Genomic DNA, 19,172 nt, shown 5'->3' with positions numbered 1-19,172 from the left:
TTTAGGTCAAACTATAGAAAAGAAATCCTTGTTTTTGGAACAAAGGAGTTCAGATCCTGTGCATTTGATCTTGGATCCACATCTTTGGTCCATGGGAAAGCTTGGCACTGATCAAGAAGGATTCTTCAAATATCTAAAATTGCCGGCTGCCCGTAGAATTCCATCAGTTTTCCAGAGTTTTAGTGAAAATTTGCATCCCGTTAGAAACAATCTACACAACGGTAAAAAGGACCCATTATTTTTACCGTACCGTTTTCCTTTATGGCCCTCTATGCAAAAAATTATAGCGTGGAGGGGCAGTACAGAATAATAAAGTGTGAGAAAAAAAACTGCTCTGCGAGAAATAGTACAGCAAACGCGGAGCATGCTTGATTCTATAATTCAAAAACGCAGAACTCGTACTGTTGGATGCCTGTGTAGCGGTCCTCTATTGATTTTTGCTATTTTTTGATAATTTTACTGTAAATTATGAGTTATTCCAATTAACATTCCTAGCTAAATGTAAGTTAGCGACCAATTTTTTAGCAACCCCATTTTATGACTTTTCAGAATATCGCCTACTGGGTCAACGACACTTGTTTGGAACTAAGGGTCTTCCCAATTTTTTTTAAATCTTCATAGGCTTGACAGAATCAGGGTTCTTCAAGCAGCTTTGAGAGGGAATCAATTGCAACATTTGATGTTAAATTTATATTTTTTATAGTTCTCTGGTGAAATGGGGACCACCGCAAAGCCCCTTTTATGTTTTTAACTTGAATAAAATCTTGTATTAAATTGTGATTTATAGATCTGTATGGGTAATTTGAAGGAAAAGAAAGGGAGCTCCCAAAAGTGCCTTACAGATCCAGGCCCAATAAATGTAAACTATTGGGCAGTAGTATGGCAAAAATCGTGCGGAATTTGAAAAACCTAGAATTAAAATAAATATTCAACACAAATGTTCGAGATATTTTAAGTTCGGAGTGTATATCTAGAACATATTGTACAAGTAGGTCTACGGGATCGTCTACGGGAAAATTTGATTTCCTCGAAGATGTATTTAATGAATTCTCTAATGTTGCAGGTCTTTGTATTTGACAGAATGTTGGTTTTTGAAACTTATTCGCCATAATTGCTTGGCTACTACATGTCTCATGCCATTGACACTATCCTGTACTCGAAATTTGTTAAGTAACTACCCACCGTCCACTTATGACGAGAGGGTCAATTAAGGTCACTCCACAAAAGTAAATTTGAAAACACATGAGAAAAAGTGATCTGAATTCCCTTGAAGTGGCTAAAACAAAGCAGATGAGGGATACGACGTATGCGACTACTGAGAGATAAGGTCGAAACTTGATAAGGATGCTGCTTACCTGCTTAGCAAGTTTCTTCGCACAGGAGAAAGTGACAAGCTAAACTATCAAATTCATCTAAAACCTCAAAAAATTATTTTGGATGAAATAATGTTTTATTTTGAGCAACGCATAAGGCAAAGAATAAATTAAAGGCGATCCGCTTAGCGGCGAGTTCCGTCCTCGAAGAAGATTCCTCCATCGATGGCGCAGTACTTTGGACAGATTCCACGCTCTCCTGGGGTTCCTGGTGGTCCGACTGGTCCTGGCTGTCCTGGGTTTCCGTCGGCTCCTGGCTTGCCGTCTGGTCCTGGTGGTCCCTTTGGTCCAGGTTGTCCTGAAAGATGTGGTGATTAGATATGGATTGAAAAACTATGAAATGATTACCTGGGGTTCCGTCGTTTCCTGGTTGTCCGGATGGTCCTGGTGGTCCGACTGGTCCTGGCTCTCCGGTGGATCCTGGCTCTCCCTTTTGGACTGGCTCGCAGACAGCTGGAAGTCCCTCGTCTCCTGGTGCTCCTGGTGCTCCTGGCTTTCCTGGTGCTCCGTTTGGTCCCTTTGGTCCTTGCTCTCCTGGAGCGGCGTCAGATCCTGGCTGTCCTGGTTGTCCGGCCTCTCCCTTGTCTCCCTGGTCTCCTGGAAGTCCTGGGGCTCCTGGTGGTCCTTGTGGGCATGGCTTGCATGGTGGTGGGGTGATCTCCTCGCAAGGCTTCTGTGGGGCCTTTCCTGGGTTTCCTGGGAATCCTGGTGCTCCTGGCTTTCCTGGACGTCCTGGCTTTCCTGGTGCTCCTGGCGCTCCTTGTGGCCCTGGCTGGCAGCATCCCTCGCATCCGGAATCGAAGTTTGGTCCGTTTCCAGCAGCGGCGTCGTCACGTCCGTAACGAACGGCACGGGCGGTACGGTTGGAGGCGGCATCGACACGGAGATGGTGGACATCAGCCCAGACGTCCTTCATGGATCCCTTGCAGGTAAGGGCTTCGTTATGAAGCTGACGGCGGACGGTATGCACATAGTTGTAGACGATTGGAAGAGTAATGCAAACCTGGAAAATTTGAAAGTAAGGATCATTATCTAGAAATCTATTTTTAAAAGAAACCTACCGAAAGCACGGCGATAACGGAGAAGACGACTGCCGAGTAGGCAACGAAGCGGTAGGCCTTGATTTTAGTGTCAATGTCCATGGCTAAGCACACCTATCGTTCTGCATCAAGCTTCTCGCTTTATATAGCATTGTAACAGCCCCTCCCTGCTCGCTTATCCGATCCGAACGGGCTTCTACCTGTGGTCTCCGCCCGGGATACGGTCTCTCTCCGCGCGGGTCGGCTTTCGTCCGTTGACAAGGTTGCCTTTGCAAGTTTTCTGCGGGTGAGGTGGGGGTGCGTCGCCCCTGCCTCTGAGAACAGATATATGGAATGTTTCGGTGTGAGGTGGGCAGAGAATTATAATTCATTTAGTTCGTGGCGTGTCAAATCGGAAAAATATTGGTTTAGATCCAAATTTATAGGCTTGTAGGACAGAAGTGCTCAAAATTGGCAGATTCGGATAAAAATTATTCTGTGGAAAATAAAAAGGTAAATTGAAAAATTCATTAGTAAAAAATTTCGGATAATTTTTAACTGGCTTTTTTCCATTTCCAAAATTTTTCCGGGTCTTTTGGGTTCTGTTCATAATACTTTGCATACGTTTTCAAAAAATTTGAGATTTTTTGACCTCGAAAGTTTTCATTCATTTTTAAAACAATTTTTTTCGACAGTTTTTAAAACACGGCAGAATGATAATACTGCTTCAGTTAATCATGTTTTGATCTTCAAAAGCAAATTCAAGTATTTTTGGTGTTTTCTGTGACTAAGAGTGAATAGACCTTATGATACAGAAAATGCTGTCTGGAACCGTTAAAATAATCAATAAAATCACTGAAAATGATTTGGCATGGTTTTAAAATATTTTTAGAAAGCGTTTTCCTTTGAAACCTTCCCAAACTGCTCCCGAAATTTGTTTGAAACTATAATAAAACCAAATTTCAAATTTCAGGTACAACAGTCTTGTTTCGTTGATCGACCCAGGATTACATTAGGATGAAATTGGAAAAGTTTGTAGTCAACAGGGAATTAAAGGCCCTTCGTTACTAAAATGTGACCTTAGATCAAACTTGTATAAAAATTTACAAAGTTTATACATCAGAGATCAAAAAGAAATGTCAAGAACTTTTCTGATCGCAAAGTGAGTAAAGGCACGAGAAATGCGCCAAGTAATAAAGGGATGTGCGGATGTTTTCAGTAAATGATGGCTTATTTCAACATTACAATCCAACTTTTTTTTAAATCTGAAATCAATATCAAATGTAGGAAATGGGGTGTTCTATCTGAAAATAATATTTGTTTTTGATGAATAGCTTGAAAAATACCTCAAATAGTGCCAAGTCGCCGTTGGCCAAAAAACGTTAACACACAGACCTGGTAATAAACTTGATTTCAGAGCCATTTTTGTTGTCAAATTTGCAGTTGAACAGTTTTTTTTCAGGCGGCGATCAAACGTTATTTCTCTTTGTAGAATAGAAGTTTAATTCAATCAACTTTGAATTTACGGTCCATTACACCGAAAGATTCATTTTATTTTTTTTTTCAGTCTGTTTTCATCGTTACTTCAATTTCTACAAAAAACGACAGTTTCTTTAAAAATGAATTTTTTAAAACACTATTCTTCACATAACATTTTTTCACTAGACACTTGTTACCCTCTAATCCTTCTTTAGTTTTTTGTCTCAAAAAAGAGATTCAATCTTTGGTACCTCCTCGCCTACAATTAGACCTACTTATCCTTGGTTTGATGCTCTTAGAGACTTCCATTTAAATATCTTTCACGGGAATGTCTGGTTAGTCCTACTTTGTTGTATGTAGAAGAGAAGGAAATAACTGACCTCTCTCGTTTTGGTTTAATAGCTACTTTTCGAGGTTTACGACTAGGTTTCTTGATTTGATCACTCGCATTTGTTCTATCTTACAAGGAAAGGAAGCCAATCTAGTCCCGGACTTTAAATTGAGACGTTTTATTTTTAATTTTTAATTTTTTAATTTAAAGTCCGGGACTAGATTGACTTCCTTTCCTTGCTAGTTTGACATTTTTTGAACATTTTTTGTAGAAAATTTTCGAGCTATTCACAAATACGGTAGTTACAAATTAGTTCCAATAACTGTTTTTCTAATTTTATTTGTCACTGTCTACTTTTGAGTAATATTTTTAAAAAAAAGCAAGCTCTTTTGAAATGTGCTAATGCTGCAAAAACTAGAGAAAACTGCAAAAACTAGAGAAAAAAGTAGCAAAGTACCGACAAATCGCCGATTTGCCGAATTTGCCAAAAATTTTCGGCAAATGGTGGTTTAGCACTTATATTTTTTGGAAATTTCAGACTTTCAGGATTTCAATTTTAAATGGCAAAATTAAACGCATTCTATGAATGTTCCTACATTTATTTTGAAAAGTAAGCAGAGTCTATGAAACTATGTAGAAAAAACGGAAAAATTCAAAAAGACACAGTTTTAAGTGTTTCCGTCTTATAAAAATCCCTCTAAACATTTCCGGCAAATCTGATATCCGGTAAACGGCAAGTCGGCAATTTGCCGAAAATAAGAACTACCGGCAGTTTGCCGATTTGCCGAATTTGTCGACAAATCAATTTGCCGAACGACAATTGCCTCCCACCCCTGGTATCCCTGGTATGCCTCCCGTTATTCTACACAAAAAGCGCGCATCGTTTAGCGGTTGATTTTTTTACATGTAGATATCGGAATCAAGATAAAATTTGGAGACTGTTAAAAATATGCTCGAGATTACTGTACTTCGGTATTTGAAAGGACATAGAAAAAGTATAAGTTATGCTTCCTAGTAGAAAGTTCTGAAAAAATTGCCTCAGTTTTAGTCTGAATGCCTATTTTTAAAAAGACCAAACCCTGATTCACCGAAACTTGGTTTACAAAAACTTTCAAAAACCTCAATTTTCACAATTTTCTCAAAGATCACTTCCATGGCAAGTTCCTTCCGAAAAAAAGGTCAATTAACTTCTCATCCCCTGAACTTTTGATTTGTTCATTTGACTTTTCCACCAAACTACGATTCCCTACCGTACCTATTAAACAAGTTACTAATCCCTCAGAAAGTTCCTCCCTTCCCACCATCATTTTATTTTGAGGTCAAAACACGTATCTCTCTCTCGTGTTCTCCAGCAACCTTCAATGACGAAAACAAACGTATTGGCATGGTTCCTATCTGTTGGAATTTTTTTTTCTCTTGTTTTCTCTAGTTTCTTTGTTGTTTTATCTGAATTTCTTTGTAAAAAATTAAACTTAACTTCTAAATAATCGACTGCACTGACGGAGTTTATCTGTGAACATTTTTTTAAATTTCAAAATTTTTGATTTCCACCTCAATTTTTGCTTTATATTTGTGACTGAGTTTAGGTCGATTTTGAACATTTCCATTTTCGGTGATTTTATATTAGGAAGAAAAGCCCAAAACATATGTATTTGAAATTAATATGGATTTGCTTTACTTTTCTGAGTGTCTCACATTTTTTTAATTGAAAATATTCGTGTTGAAACAGTTCAGTCCCTGCGTGAATATATTTCGAAATGCGAAACGGCTGATAAAATTCTGCTTTCTACAATGATTCGCCGAAACTAGCAAAGGTGTTCGTCAGGGAAATGTTGGTTTTCAGTAAATACTATGACAATTTGGAATGTTATATAACAAAGCCATATAGGGTTGCTGGCAATGATTAAACTTCTATTCTGAACCCTTAATGGGTAAGAATGTAAACTATATTGTACTTCATAAAACTGCCAAAATCCATAACCTAACCGAATTGCCCTCAGTTGTTAATAATATTCAATAGAGTTTTTATTTACATACCGCCTAATGCAAGTATCCCCTCTTTATCTTAAACATTTCAATTTCAGAGACACTCCATACAATGGTAACAGCTACAGTACTACAGTACATCCTTGCATTTGCAATGTTTGTAGTAACAGCTGCAATTGGAATTGTTCCCCTTTTTGTGAGTTTCCAGTAGTTGGATCAGAGGAGCCTCATAAAATTTTATTTCAGATTGTGCGGGTGATGAAACGAAGTCAGAACGAAAGTGAGCAGGGGTACCTGTCCTATTTGACTTGCTTTGCCGGCGGTGTGTTCCTTGCCACGTGCTTCTTGGATATCATTCCTCATATTAAGTAAGTCATTTACTATATAAAGAGCCTATTATATTTTGTAGTCTTTGTAGTTTATGTAGTCTATGAAGTTGTGGATTTTGAAGGGGTAGGAACCGAATCGAGGTACGATAAAATTAGATTCTAAAAATTAAAAACTGCCAAGGCATTTTCCATTAGGCTTGGGCTTAGGAGTAGGCTTAGTCTTAGGCTTAGGCTTAAGCTTAAGCTTAGACAGGCTGGAGAGGGGGAGGTGGCGGGATAAAAAAGATAATTTCCTAAAAATCATGAAAAATGGGAAAACGACAAAAAATCAGAAAAAACATTTTTTTTCTGAAATTTTTTATTAAGTTGTTCATTTTTTTTATTGTGAGTATTAAAAACAACTTTTTTTTCCAGCGAAGGATACGAAGAGCTCATGGAGACCTACGATCTTAACTGGCACTTCGCATACCCCCAATTCGTAACCTGCTGCGGATTCTTCTTCATCTACTTTATCGAGGAGTTCACCACTTTTGTGAGTTTTTTTTTAAATTCTTGTTTCAATTTTCCACATCTTCAACCTCCCACATAAAAACCGCGAAATTCAGGTTTTCGGGAATGGTCAACAACCTGGTCACGGGCACTCGCATTCGTTGAATAAGGGCAACAAAATCACCACGACGTCAGACGGGAGACTCAGCCCGGGGATGCCCAAGGAAAGAAAAGGAAGTGTCAATATTACAAAGTGAGTCACCGCGGGAGTGATATAAGGGGAGACGTGAGGATGCCATTTTGTGGGTGGGGTCCTACTTTGAGCTGTAGGACCCATCGAGACCTTGGCACAAAAAATAAAATCATAATATCATTGGGGTTCTGCAAAACATGAGTAACTGTCCGTTGAGCACTGTTTTCTGACTTTTTTTTCTGATTTTCAAAATTTCAGACATTTCATTTAAAAAGTGTGCAAAATTAGACAGTACCGTACTTTTTTAAAGGCGCATAGCGGAAAAGCCAGGTACTGATTATTTTCTCGAAGGTTCCTCAAAGTGTTAAGGTCAAAATGACACGGGTAACTGACACCAGGTAAGTAGGCGTCTTTCAATGCCTGTGTACCTACTTTTCTTCACGTAAAAGGTTCTCCAACAACACTACCTCTTTTCAGCCTCCGAATGGAAGAAGCCTCAACCTGGGTAGTCTCTGATGAAAAGTCGAACATTCTGAAATCCCTGACCTTCGCCGTCGCAATGTCCTTCCACTCACTCCTAGAAGGATTTGCCCTCGGAGTTCAGGACTCGAAAGGAAGGATCTACGCGTTGTTCTTCTCACTGTTGCTACACAAGGGTGTTGAGGCATTTTCAGTTGGCTTGCAGATTTCTATGGCTAATTCGAATAAGGTAGGCAGTTTTAAGCGAAAATTGCCTTCTAGGTGTTATATGAGAACGAAGGCTTCCATGCCGGCGCCAAAATGCCTGCCGCGCAAGCCTTGCGGCGACCTCCGCCTGCCTTCTGCATTGTGCGGACCAGGGGTGTCAATGTCCCGTAAAAATTACAAAAACGGGACAACGGGACGTCTCGTTCCAGTGAAAATTTTAAAAACAGGACAACAGGACGTCCCGTTCTCGTGAAAGCACCCAAAAAACGGGACAACGGGACAAACGGGACACGGGACTTGACACCCTTGGTGCGGACCAGAACCCGAAAAGTGTCAGACGCGGTGAAAGACCCACCTTTCGCACTATGTGGGTAAACACTAAGCTTTTGACTTCTCGTTATAGTGCAGAAATGAGGCGAGATCCGGCATGAGACGGGGAGGTTGGAAACAGGCGTCAGATCCTGAAACCGCGCCTGCCTCCTATGGAAGACCTAGTGAGAAACAGGTGAGGGTAAAACTTCCTTTTCGGCGAATTCCGAATTACCGAGTTATCGGCAAACGACAAATTTGCCTGTTTGCCCCTCGTGAGAACCTTGAGTCTTCTATCAGTGGCACAGATGGTACACTCAAGTTCACTAGCTAAAAAAAATTTTTCCCTGGTATGGTCCCTTTTCAAATAAAATTTCCAGGTCAAAACCGTCCTCGCCACCATCCTCATCTACAGTCTCATGGCCCCACTCGGCTCCATCATGGGCTCCATCCTCCAAAACTCGGAAACCAACATTTACAAAGACTGTGCCATCCTGCTCCTCGAATCCCTTGCCGCTGGAACATTTATCTACGTGACATTCATCGAGATAATGGCATCCGAGAAGAGCAACGACTTTAACCATTTGAAACAGTTGTTATGGATCATAATCGGGTTCGCCTTGGTCACAACCATGCAGGTCTTCTTTGGACATGAGCATGGTGGGGAGCATGCTCATGGGGGAGCAGAAGGAAATGGTACGGAGCATGGGCATCAGCATCACCATCATGGTCGTTGATTAGGATTTACTGATCTAATTTAAATCGAATGCTTTAAGACGTATTTAGTTGTATAATAAAACTATAAAATCATTTTTTCTGAGGATATGTGGTTTATTCGCTCGACACGTGGTGTCAGGTTGTCTCATTACAGTTTGATCTACAAAAAAATGCGGGAATATATTTCCAGAAAAATTGTGACGCTAGAACGCCCTTAACCATGCGAAATCAGATGAGATGCCTGCGTCTCAACGCATTTTTTGAAGATCGAACCAAAATAAGACATTCTGACTCCCACGGTGGTTCAGTTGCTAGATGGGTGCAAACGCGCTCCACCGAACAAACGTGCATAACTTGGCCAGGAAGTACAAAATCAAAAATTCATCACAAATAAAGATAGATAATTTCATTACGGTCATTTCTTATATGCATCGCAAAATCGATTTTGTGATGGCTTTCGAGATAGTAGCCAATATAGGTTCCCAGACTGAGTATCATGAACCAATCCATCTAGTTTCTGTGCTACCGTGATCCACGTTGCTCGATACAAATGCGCTCCACCGGACAACCCGATTGGGAGGTTTTTAACAAAAACTGTTCTTCAAACGGATTTTCATTAAAATTTCGAGTTTAAAATGTGTTTTCTATTGTATCAAAATGCTATTCACAGTACAATTTCACTCCACGATGTATGCTCCGCCTACAACAGTTTGGGTCTCGTTAGGTATTGGCGGGAAAACTGAAAATTCGCACATTTTTACTAATTTCCGAGCGTTTCTGACAATTTTACCTCAACGAGGAAACCTGGGAACTTATTCAAGTTTTTGGGATTTTAAACTTGAAAAATTCTGTTAAATATTTCTTTTACAATATTAACTCAAAAAAATTGAAAACGAATAAGTTTTCAAAATATTTCAGGTTTTCAACAACAGAGCGTTCCGTAAATCGACATACGGGTGGAGCTTTGAAAATATGAAACACAAATTTTCCTGTTCAGAGGTACAAATTCTTACCCGAGTTTTTCCAGCATCTTCCTGATAAAAATCTGAAATTGTCAGGCAAAAAAAATTTTCCAATTCAATATTCCTTGCGTATATAATCGAATTTGTAAATAGATTAGAACGCCTATTTATTATTTTTTGATCTGCCTAGCGTGAGAAAACTCTTATGAATGATTTTTCTATGTTATTGTTTTTCTTCACATCTCCAGTAAAAAATGGCTCTAATAGTTACCGTGAGCACTTTGATAGTGGTATTTCTTTGTGAAACCATATGTTACCTAAACTTGAGATTGCTATTCACTATATTCTATCTAAAGAAAATCGCGTTCAAGCCGGATTTAACATTGGTTTATCTTATTCTGGCTGGCGATGCTGGTTATAGTTTTTGTGGTGGGTTTAATAAAAAGCGAACAATAAAGGACTGACATAAAAGTGCCAACTTATCACCAAGAAGATCCCCAGAAAAAGCCAGCTTTTTAGATATTTAAATAACAATAATCATGAGATTTTGGCGAAATTTCTGGAACTTCTTTACAGCTTTTGTTGATTTAAATTGCGAGAATTGCCCTTTCAAATATGAAATAATACTAATCATAATTTTAAAATATTTCAGTTGGCCTGCTCAAAATCTATACATTAGCCATCACGTTCTCCAAGGCACTTATCGTAAAAAATTTGATACTTTTCCTTTTAATTGCTTCCATCCTATTTGGAGTAATCCGCACCACCCTGATATTCTCCATAGCGTTGTTTCGATTTATCGCTATATACTTCCAAATTTCATATCACAACAATAGCCATAAAACTCTACTCTGTGCAATTTCCGTCAATCTGTGTCTATTAATATTTTTCGATCAATATATGATGTTTGGATATTGCAATAATGTCATTGATGTTCCGTTAGTGTGTGATAATTCTAAATGTGCATATAATCAGTGTTATTTCGATTTTTGGATGTTTCGAGAAAAGCTGGTTTATATTTGTATTTCAATGTTATCAGCAGTTCTTGCCATTCGACTTTTCGTCTGGAAGTTCTGCACCAAAAATAGAACTGATCACATGTTTTCTAAGGTATATTGTTCTAAATCTTTATCACTTCAATTCAAACTTTCAGGCCACACAAATTGCTCTTCTAGACTCTGCTGTCGTAATATTCTCCAACATTCTACCTGTATTCGTGTCGTCTCAATTATCCAACATCGACTTTTTAATCACTTCCTCCATGACCACTGTGTGCAGGAATTTGGGACTTCTGATAAGTACTGTGTTAATTTATAGAATATTCATGAGAGATAAGAAGTTAGTGTCTGTTCTGATGGTAACTCCTTCAGCTAGGCCGACTTCAATTATTCCTTCGATATATGGTGTTGAATAAACACATTCACAGGTTGCCTTGATTCTCACGTGTGAGCAATTGAATGTTAAAAAATTTGAATCTAGAGTCTCTTTCTACTGAGATAATATATGAAAAATTTACTTCGAATGATGTTGTAAATGAATTCTGGACTCAAATTAATCTACAGATGGTTCACAGAAGTTCAATGAGGAGTAAAAAAAAGCGGATTTTTTCATCATTTGCCGAAAGTGACTTGCGGTTTTTCTTGCAAACCTGTGATTTGAGTTGGTTATTTGTTTTCGCTGCAAATTCTGTTAATTAAAAGATTTTCGTGTTCCATGGATTGAGTTTTTGATGGATTGAGCCCGCTCGGATTTTTTCCATAGTTTTCAGCGGTTTTTCTCAAGTCTTGACTTGAAATATATGTACATAAATTGTTGTTCATAACTTTTTGGGAGCCAAAACTAGAAATTAAAAATTAGACTTGAAAATAATTGTGTTAACATCAGATCAGACAAAAATTCATTATTTATTATCGGTATGTCTTATAAAACTCTCTGAGCAGACTATGACTATCAGTATGCTATGTTTACCGGCGATGTAAAAACTATTTACATGCCTGCGGAACCACAATTTTGTGTACAATTAGACATACAAAAATTCTAAAAATGACACTCCAATGAGAAAACATAATTCCTTCAATTTGACTGATCAAAATTCTGTTACTTCTATTTAACGTGTTTAACGCTTCACCGACATCCTGTTTACGCGTGTGTTGCTTTTTGTTTTCAGAGTACGTCATAACGATATGATTCATTATATGCTCACGGTAGCGTAAAGTTCCCAAATACAAACTTTCAGGCGTCTGTATTATCTTGTTTTCTGATTAACGTCACGTTTTTTGTCATTATATATTGTTGCTCATAATTAAAGCTTCTTTTTTTTTTTAAATGCCTCTGGTAGTTGTCGTGAGCACTGCGATAGTAGTATTTCTGTGTGAGACCATATGTTTTCTCAACTTGCGATTGCTATTCACTATTTTCTATTTGAAGAAAATCGCGTTCAAGCAAGATTTAACATTGGTTTATCTTATTCTAGCAGGCGATGCTGGTTATAGTTTCAGTCGTGAGTTTTTCAGCAAAGCTTAGGCCATGGATAAGCTTGCCATTGCTAGAAAGTATAAAAAGTGCAGGCCATATATATCATTCATTCACGTCTTCAAGGCAAAACATATAAGGGGAGATCGTATACAAATAATCACAGGGAAGAATTGGTGGATGATAAAATGATCCCATAAACCATTACTAGTTTGAGAGATCAAGTTGGGGGAATGAGAATATTAAGGGGGAAAAATTTAACCGGGAAGCAAACATAGAGCGATTTAATTTTTCCGGGATTTGCTTTGCTAGGCGGTTCCAGGTGGCGAGGTTGACTCTGAGGAATCCTTTGTTTGTTTCGCCAACAGATCTGAGCATGTAGGGGTATCTTGGAGTTACAGCTTTCTTCACCGACGATGGCACATTTGGGTAGTGGAAGTTTCCAGTTATGATGTTGTGGTAGGTGCGAAGGATCTGCAAGACCCGCCTATGTTGCACTGACTTCAAATTGGCTTCGACCAAACGATCCTCGTATGAAGAATACTTTATGTTGCAGCGTTGGAAGACGAGCCTGGTGAAGAAACGGAGAGGCTTTTCCAGTTGTTTGATTAGAGCCCCCGAGGTGGAACTATAGATTTCGCATCCATAATCGAGTATTGGTTGAACATAAATATTGTACAGCTTGAAGTATAGGCTGGCATTTGTTGAGCGAAAAGTCCTGAGGAGTTGCCGGCATTTGAGTAGTGCTGCATTTGTGACATAAGTGATGGGGGGGCTATTTCTATAAAACACTCATACCTTAAAATCTAGAAGGTTTCTCTATAAGTGTTTAAAATCATTTGTATAACGCTGTTGCCACTACTGCAGCTTTTTTGTTGCATTTTTGACAATATTTAAAAAATTTTAACAAAAATTTCTTGATCCCTTTTGGAAAAAATATTAACAATGGGAGATATAGTGTTTACCCGTTATGAGGTTCCGGCTCTTCGTGCACTTACGTACTGGAAAACTTTTCGTAAAATGTTTATCTTTTTCTAACTAACTGACTATATTGTAAGGATGCATATACAATGTGACTTAACAAAAAATTAGGTTGCGCTATTCAATAAGTTCTGAAACTGTTGAAAATAAAACTAAATGTTTAATACGATTAGTATGAGACCTAATAACTTTTCATTTCAGTCGGTCTCAATAAAGCCTACATATTGTCGATTACCTTTTCTCGGTTTTTCATGATCAAAAACATGATGCTCTTTATAATAATAATGTGCAACATATTTGGAGTTATCCGTACGACCCTGATATTCTCCATAGCATTCCTTCGAGTGATTGCTATATGCTTCCCTGTTTCATATTACAACAATCGAAGCAAAATTCCACTGTACGGCATGTCCACCATCCTGTGTTTATTAATATTTTTCGATCAATATATGATGTTCGGATATTGCAATAATGTGTTTGATGTTCCATTGGAATGTGATAATGCAAAATGTGCATACAATCAGTGTTATTTTGAGTTCTGGATGTTTCGAGAAAAACTTGTCTATGTTTGTATATCGACATTGTCAGTGGTTCTAGTTTTCCGACTTTTTGTCTGGAAGTGCTGCTCGAAAAATCAATCTGCTCACACGTTTTCTAAGGTTTTTAAATACTGTCATTATCTGAGCCATTATTATAATATAAACTTTCAGGCCACACAAATTGCTCTTCTAGACTCTGCTGTCGTAATATTCTCCAACATTCTACCTGTATTCGTGTCGTCTCAATTATCCAACATCGACTTTCTTATCACTTCCTCCATGACAACTGTGTGCAGAAATTTGGGGCTTATGATAAGTACTGTAATAATTTATCGGATATTCATGCGAGATAAGAAATCAGCGACTATTGTAACAAGAGTGACACCTTCAGTTAGACCAACTTCTATTATCCATTCAATTTGAAAGGGTTTAATAAATAATTACGCATGGATAATGTGATCTCTGAGAATTTCGATATGCGTCATTTTGCTCAATTTTTTCAGTGAGAAAAAATGGTAAAAGTGATGAAATTCAAAGACGCAGTGAGTAATATAGTGAAAGCTAAGATCTGCGTAGCATTAACAAATTGCTATGGTCAGTGATTACTAATGTGCATTGTTATTATAAAACACATTGTATAAATGAACCACAGAAGGTTTGAATAGCCGCCAACATACATCAAAGCTACCGTATACCAGACGCCTGCACATCAAACTTCCTTTGCAAAGCGACAGAGATGTCGTTATTACTGTTTCTGGAAATTTCACCCTATCAGACAGCGGTTACTACAACCTCGGAATTGAACATAGAACGATTATCGTCAGAACATTTTCAGTTTGCCGCCAGTTACAGTGAGTATAAATTTTCAGAATTTGTTACGACCATGGCATTCCTGTATTTTTATGGAGAATAAGGCTTGTGTAACAATGCCTCAATTCTAGTCACAGATAATGTGTCTACAACAGTTAAGAAATATAGTACGACATTTGAAGCGTGTAATGAGACAAGCTGTTAGAACAAATTCGATCATTAACCTTATTTTTTCTTGTTCCGTTTCAAGCTTAATTTGCTCAGTGTGGTGTGAAATTAAAAGTATGAGTAAAGTATGAGATACCCGTCTGGCTAGTGTCAGTCAGAACATGTTCGACATACCTCTGGTGACCAACTCTTTAGTCGTTGTATTCTGTTTAAGTATTTTCTTTATAAACATGCATCTATTGTTCTCAATTTTCTATTTGAAAAAAGCCGGTTTCAAGAAAGATTTGGTATTGGTATATCTCATTTGTGCAGGTGATGCAGGATATGGTTTAACTAGTAACTGACTGATTTTCGTTTCCTTCTAACAATGAAAATTACAATTTTCAGTTGGAGGTCTTAAAATATCCACAATGACAATCACTTTCTACAAAACACTTATTATCAAAAACTTAATATTCTACATTCTCTGGGCGACTATCATTTTCGGGATTGTCCGTGCTACACTAATATTTTCAATTGCATTCCTTCGACTTTTAGCTTTACTCTTTCCAGTTTACTATCACAATAGTAACCAGAAAACTTCATGTCGAATAGTTATCATTTTCATCTTAATCCGCTTATCTTACAATACATTCCTTGTATTTGGCTATTGTGGGAATGCGATAACTTCAAGTGTTCTTATAACTTGTGCTATTACGAGTATTGGATGTCAAATGAGCGGATTGTTTATTCGATTATGTCTGTGGTATCTCTAGCTCTAGTTTTTAACCTTTTGTTTTGGAAGTTCTGCTCCAATAGTCAAAATACCCATGTTTTTACAAAGGTATACGAACCTCAAAAAGCAAAAAAAAAACCACCAAATTACTTCAGGCAACAAAAATCGCGCTAATGGACTCTGCGGTTTTGATATTCTCCAACCTAATACCGCTCACCGCCAACATTCATTTCCCATCTATCGATCCTCAAACCGTTTCCTCAACAACTACCGTTTTTAGAAACTCTGGTCTTTTTATCAGCACTGTGATAATTTATCGGATGCTAATTCGTGAGAAGAGGGAGTTTTTAGTGCGCATAACTCCTGCTTTGAATCAGGGATCCGCGCCAACTTTATCGATGTAATGAATATTCTTTGATCGGCTTTGCAGCTCCTATTTTTGTACTGCTTTTTTTTTTAATAATAAGCCGTTTTTGAAAGTCTATGTATAAATAAAATCTGTACTCATGACATCTACAGTGTAAGGAATTCATCTACAGTACTGTCCAAAAAGGTATCGGACGCCAAAAGTATGATCACCGGCTCGAAACTTCGTTCCGACATGTTCGACTCTACCGTACTCCCAGCTATCACTTATCCGAGGCTTGGAATCTTACGAAAGCTGAAATAGCCAGAGTGTCCCATGCAGCTTTTTTTTACTTACCGTATTTTCTCTATTAGTCTTGCATGCAATTTTTTCAATCTTTCAATCATAGCTCGAGGCGGATCATAGAACTTTAGTCTATCCAAGCAACGAACTGAAAATCGTATTAAACTCTGTACTTCCGGAGTCCGGTTAATAGAACAACCAAACTTTGATTAAAAGAACAACCGAACAACCGAAATTTGTCAGTCCCAACTATCAGGTTGTCCCATAAGTTTTTGTACTTTTTTTCAAATATTTTTCCAAAACTTCTAGAAAGTTTTAAAATTTTTTCATCGTAGGTCGTGTCAAGGTCGGGTCTTCCCCTTTCAGAAAAAATTCATTTCATCCATTTCTACTTTGCCACGATGACAATCATCAAACTTGAACGTCGAGACGTTAGATTGCTTCTTCTTTATGAATTTCGTCTTGGTCATTCAGCAATGGAAGCGGAACGAAACATATGCGGTGCGATGGGTGAGGGAGCACTCTCTTATAATACAGCAAAGAGTTAGTTTCAAAAGTTCAAGAACGGCGACTTCAGTCTCGAAGAAATAGAACGTTCTGGGCGACCGGTAGAGTTAAATGAAGAAGACCTAGTGAAGCTGGTGGAGGAAGAGCCTCGTCTTAGTCTTCGTGAAATGGAAGAGAAGCTTGAGTGTTGTCATAGCACAATTGCACGTCACTTGGGTCGCCTTGGTTTTACTTCAAAACTTGGAATTTGGGTGCCTCATGAACTTTCGGCATCACAGAAGCTCACTCGGGTCAACGTTTGTACTCAACTTCTAACTTTTCGTCGAAAGTTCGATTGGCTGAACAATCTGGTTACTGGAGATGAGAAGTGGGTGCTCTATGTTAACCATTCCAGAAAACGTCAATGGCTTCCGATCGGTGAGAAAGGAATACCGACGCCAAAGCCTGATCTTCACCCAAAAAAGATTATGATCTGTGTCTGGTGGGGTGTTCAAGGACCCGTGCACTGGGAATTGTTGCCAACTAATAAAACTATCACTGCTGATTACTATTGTGCCCAATTGGACCGAGTTGCAGAAAAGACCAACGGAAAATATGAAAAACTATATTTTCTTCACGATAATGCTAGGCCTCATGTCGCCAAGAAGACTTTCCAAAAGCTGCAAGATCTTGGTTGGACTGTTTTACCGCATCCACCATATTCTCCAGATCTTGCACCAACCGACTACCATTTGTTCTTGTCTCTCAGTGACTACATGCGCGACAAGCAATTCGACGACGAAGAGCATCTCAAAACTGAACTCTCCACTTTCTTCTCATCGCGTTCGCCGGATTTCTTCTCCCGTGGCATCATGATGTTACCTAGTAAATGGCAACAAGCGGTGGACACTAATGGTGAATACTTGTGTGAATAGTACTACTTGTCGCTTGAGAGAAATAAATTTTTTTCAAAAAAAAATAGTACAAAAACTTATGGGACAACCTGATAATCCCAACACTGTCTGTTGGGTCGTATCGCAGCTGCTTAGTAATTGCAATTCCTAATGTACAGTCATTTTCCAATAATTTCCTAGGAGACAAACACGGGATGGAGACAAGTCTTCCATCCCAAGAACCGAGGTCATATCGGTAATACCAATTTTCCTATGCTCATTCCATTCAGTCTATTGCCTAGTGATTGCTCCGTCTTTCCCTCTTCTTCGCCTGCCTAATAAGGCACTCATCAAGACTACACAACAAATCAAACCACCTGAACAGTTAGTAATTTTTATAAATTTCTTTTCTCATTTTGTCATAAAATTCAGAATTGTACTCTCATTCTTGTCACAGCGTGCAAAACGACTCGTCATGAAAACATTACGAAGTATTAAAGACTTGGAAGTTTGTGTTGAAAACTCTATTTCTATAAGAGTTGAATTTAGAAATTGGCCAAGACTCGAATTTAAATTCAAATCATACACAACTTTTGAAGACTGCGAAGGAAAATTGAGTAAAATTGGATTAAGGGCCTCGATCGATCATTTTATGGATATTGCCAATCGACGTAAACTGACACGAATTGGTGTTTATAACAGTAACATTCAGTTTTCAAAGAAGTTTATTCATCGAATTTTCGGTGGATTGCATACTTTTGCGTTATCATGCTCAGCATCTTTCACGAGTCTTGAAATGGTTTCAGCCCTTGAGTCTATAGACAAGCTGATATTTCATACCCGCAAGCGACGTGAACGTCTTGATACTACTATGCTTCGAAACAGAGATATTGTCTATGCTCCGGGTGTCAAAATTACTCTGAACGAGCTTCTGTTCATGAATGTTTCGATGTTTGTACAGTTCAGTTCGGTTTATCTGGAAAATAAGGAAACAAATAGTTTTTTGAAACACTGGATTTATGGATCAAACAGATCACTTGAGTACTTCAGTATGCAGTGTGACACATCGCTGAACGAGCTGATCCTTTTTGATGGGTTGGAATATGAAGAATTATCATCGAGAATGGTCACAAGATACCGATACAAGTTTCATCCTGAATCGAGTTTCTATGAAACTGCATCAATTTGCGGTGGATTCAGTATTCTAAGGTATGATGGAGCCAGAGCCACTGTTCAATTGAAGAAATTTACTGCTTATTCAAAAATTCGAATGATTGTTTGGCATTGAATCCCATTTTTGTGCATTTGTATTTGCATATGTTTTTAATAAAGCTGATTCTTGTGATTGTTACGGTCAGTTCACTTCATATTAATGTTATATTCTTGTTTCCTTGTGTCACGCAAAGAGTTTAGAACTTAACGATAGTGTCTGAAAAACGCCACAGAACGTGTTACCATATTTATGGCAAGCCTGTATTTAGGAAAGTACCCATATGTATAAATTAATACGCGATGAGAATATTAGGTTTTTCATTAATAAAAATCATGTAGTGTAAACAAGAATTTCATTAAAACTTGCAATATT

General features: G+C 38.2%; 5 protein-coding genes and 1 pseudogene across 6 annotated transcripts; 5 read left to right on the top strand and 1 right to left on the bottom strand.

The window, feature by feature from the left end:
• Positions 1-1,435: 1,435 nt before the first annotated feature.
• Positions 1,436-2,529, bottom strand: dpy-13 (Cuticle collagen dpy-13). The gene is made up of 3 exons (NM_068118.7): positions 2,435-2,529; positions 1,722-2,376; positions 1,436-1,671 (listed from the first exon to the last, which is right to left on the bottom strand). Exons 1-3 carry the CDS (start codon positions 2,513-2,515, stop codon positions 1,499-1,501), a joined length of 909 nt encoding a protein of 302 aa, NP_500519.1. The 5' UTR covers positions 2,516-2,529; the 3' UTR covers positions 1,436-1,498.
• A 251-nt stretch (positions 2,530-2,780) lies between these two features.
• Positions 2,781-9,010, top strand: zipt-2.2 (Zinc transporter ZIP3). The gene is made up of 7 exons (NM_068116.4): positions 2,781-2,905; positions 6,287-6,384; positions 6,435-6,556; positions 6,932-7,049; positions 7,123-7,259; positions 7,677-7,908; positions 8,576-9,010. Exons 2-7 carry the CDS (start codon positions 6,301-6,303, stop codon positions 8,930-8,932), a joined length of 1,050 nt encoding a protein of 349 aa, NP_500517.1. The 5' UTR covers positions 2,781-2,905; positions 6,287-6,300; the 3' UTR covers positions 8,933-9,010.
• A 1,118-nt stretch (positions 9,011-10,128) lies between these two features.
• Positions 10,129-11,288, top strand: srbc-70 (Serpentine Receptor, class BC (Class B-like); the record flags this gene model as incomplete). The annotated part of the gene is made up of 3 exons (NM_068115.1): positions 10,129-10,303; positions 10,527-10,984; positions 11,028-11,288. 3 exons carry the CDS (start codon positions 10,129-10,131, stop codon positions 11,286-11,288), a joined length of 894 nt encoding a protein of 297 aa, NP_500516.1.
• Positions 11,289-12,194: 906 nt separating this feature from the next.
• srbc-71 (Serpentine Receptor, class BC (Class B-like)) lies at positions 12,195-14,310 on the top strand. Its single transcript, NM_001027991.3, has 3 exons — positions 12,195-12,374; positions 13,529-13,986; positions 14,038-14,310. Exons 1-3 carry the CDS (start codon positions 12,200-12,202, stop codon positions 14,287-14,289), a joined length of 885 nt encoding a protein of 294 aa, NP_001023162.1. The 5' UTR covers positions 12,195-12,199; the 3' UTR covers positions 14,290-14,310.
• Positions 14,311-15,005: 695 nt separating this feature from the next.
• Positions 15,006-15,963, top strand: srbc-72 (annotated as a pseudogene). The gene is given in 4 exon segments: positions 15,006-15,180; positions 15,232-15,497; positions 15,500-15,667; positions 15,715-15,963. Coding segments are annotated over 4 exon segments (858 nt in total).
• Positions 15,964-18,062: 2,099 nt separating this feature from the next.
• Positions 18,063-18,875, top strand: F30B5.11 (F-box associated domain-containing protein; the record flags this gene model as incomplete). The annotated part of the gene is made up of 1 exon (NM_001307423.1): positions 18,063-18,875. One exon carries the CDS (start codon positions 18,063-18,065, stop codon positions 18,873-18,875), a length of 813 nt encoding a protein of 270 aa, NP_001294352.1.
• Positions 18,876-19,172: the final 297 nt, after the last annotated feature.

This window comes from Caenorhabditis elegans, chromosome IV (assembly GCF_000002985.6).
Source record: "Caenorhabditis elegans chromosome IV".
In the NCBI taxonomy this organism is placed as follows: domain Eukaryota; kingdom Metazoa; phylum Nematoda; class Chromadorea; order Rhabditida; family Rhabditidae; genus Caenorhabditis; species Caenorhabditis elegans.
This window is presented reverse-complemented; position numbering and strand designations above follow the sequence as displayed.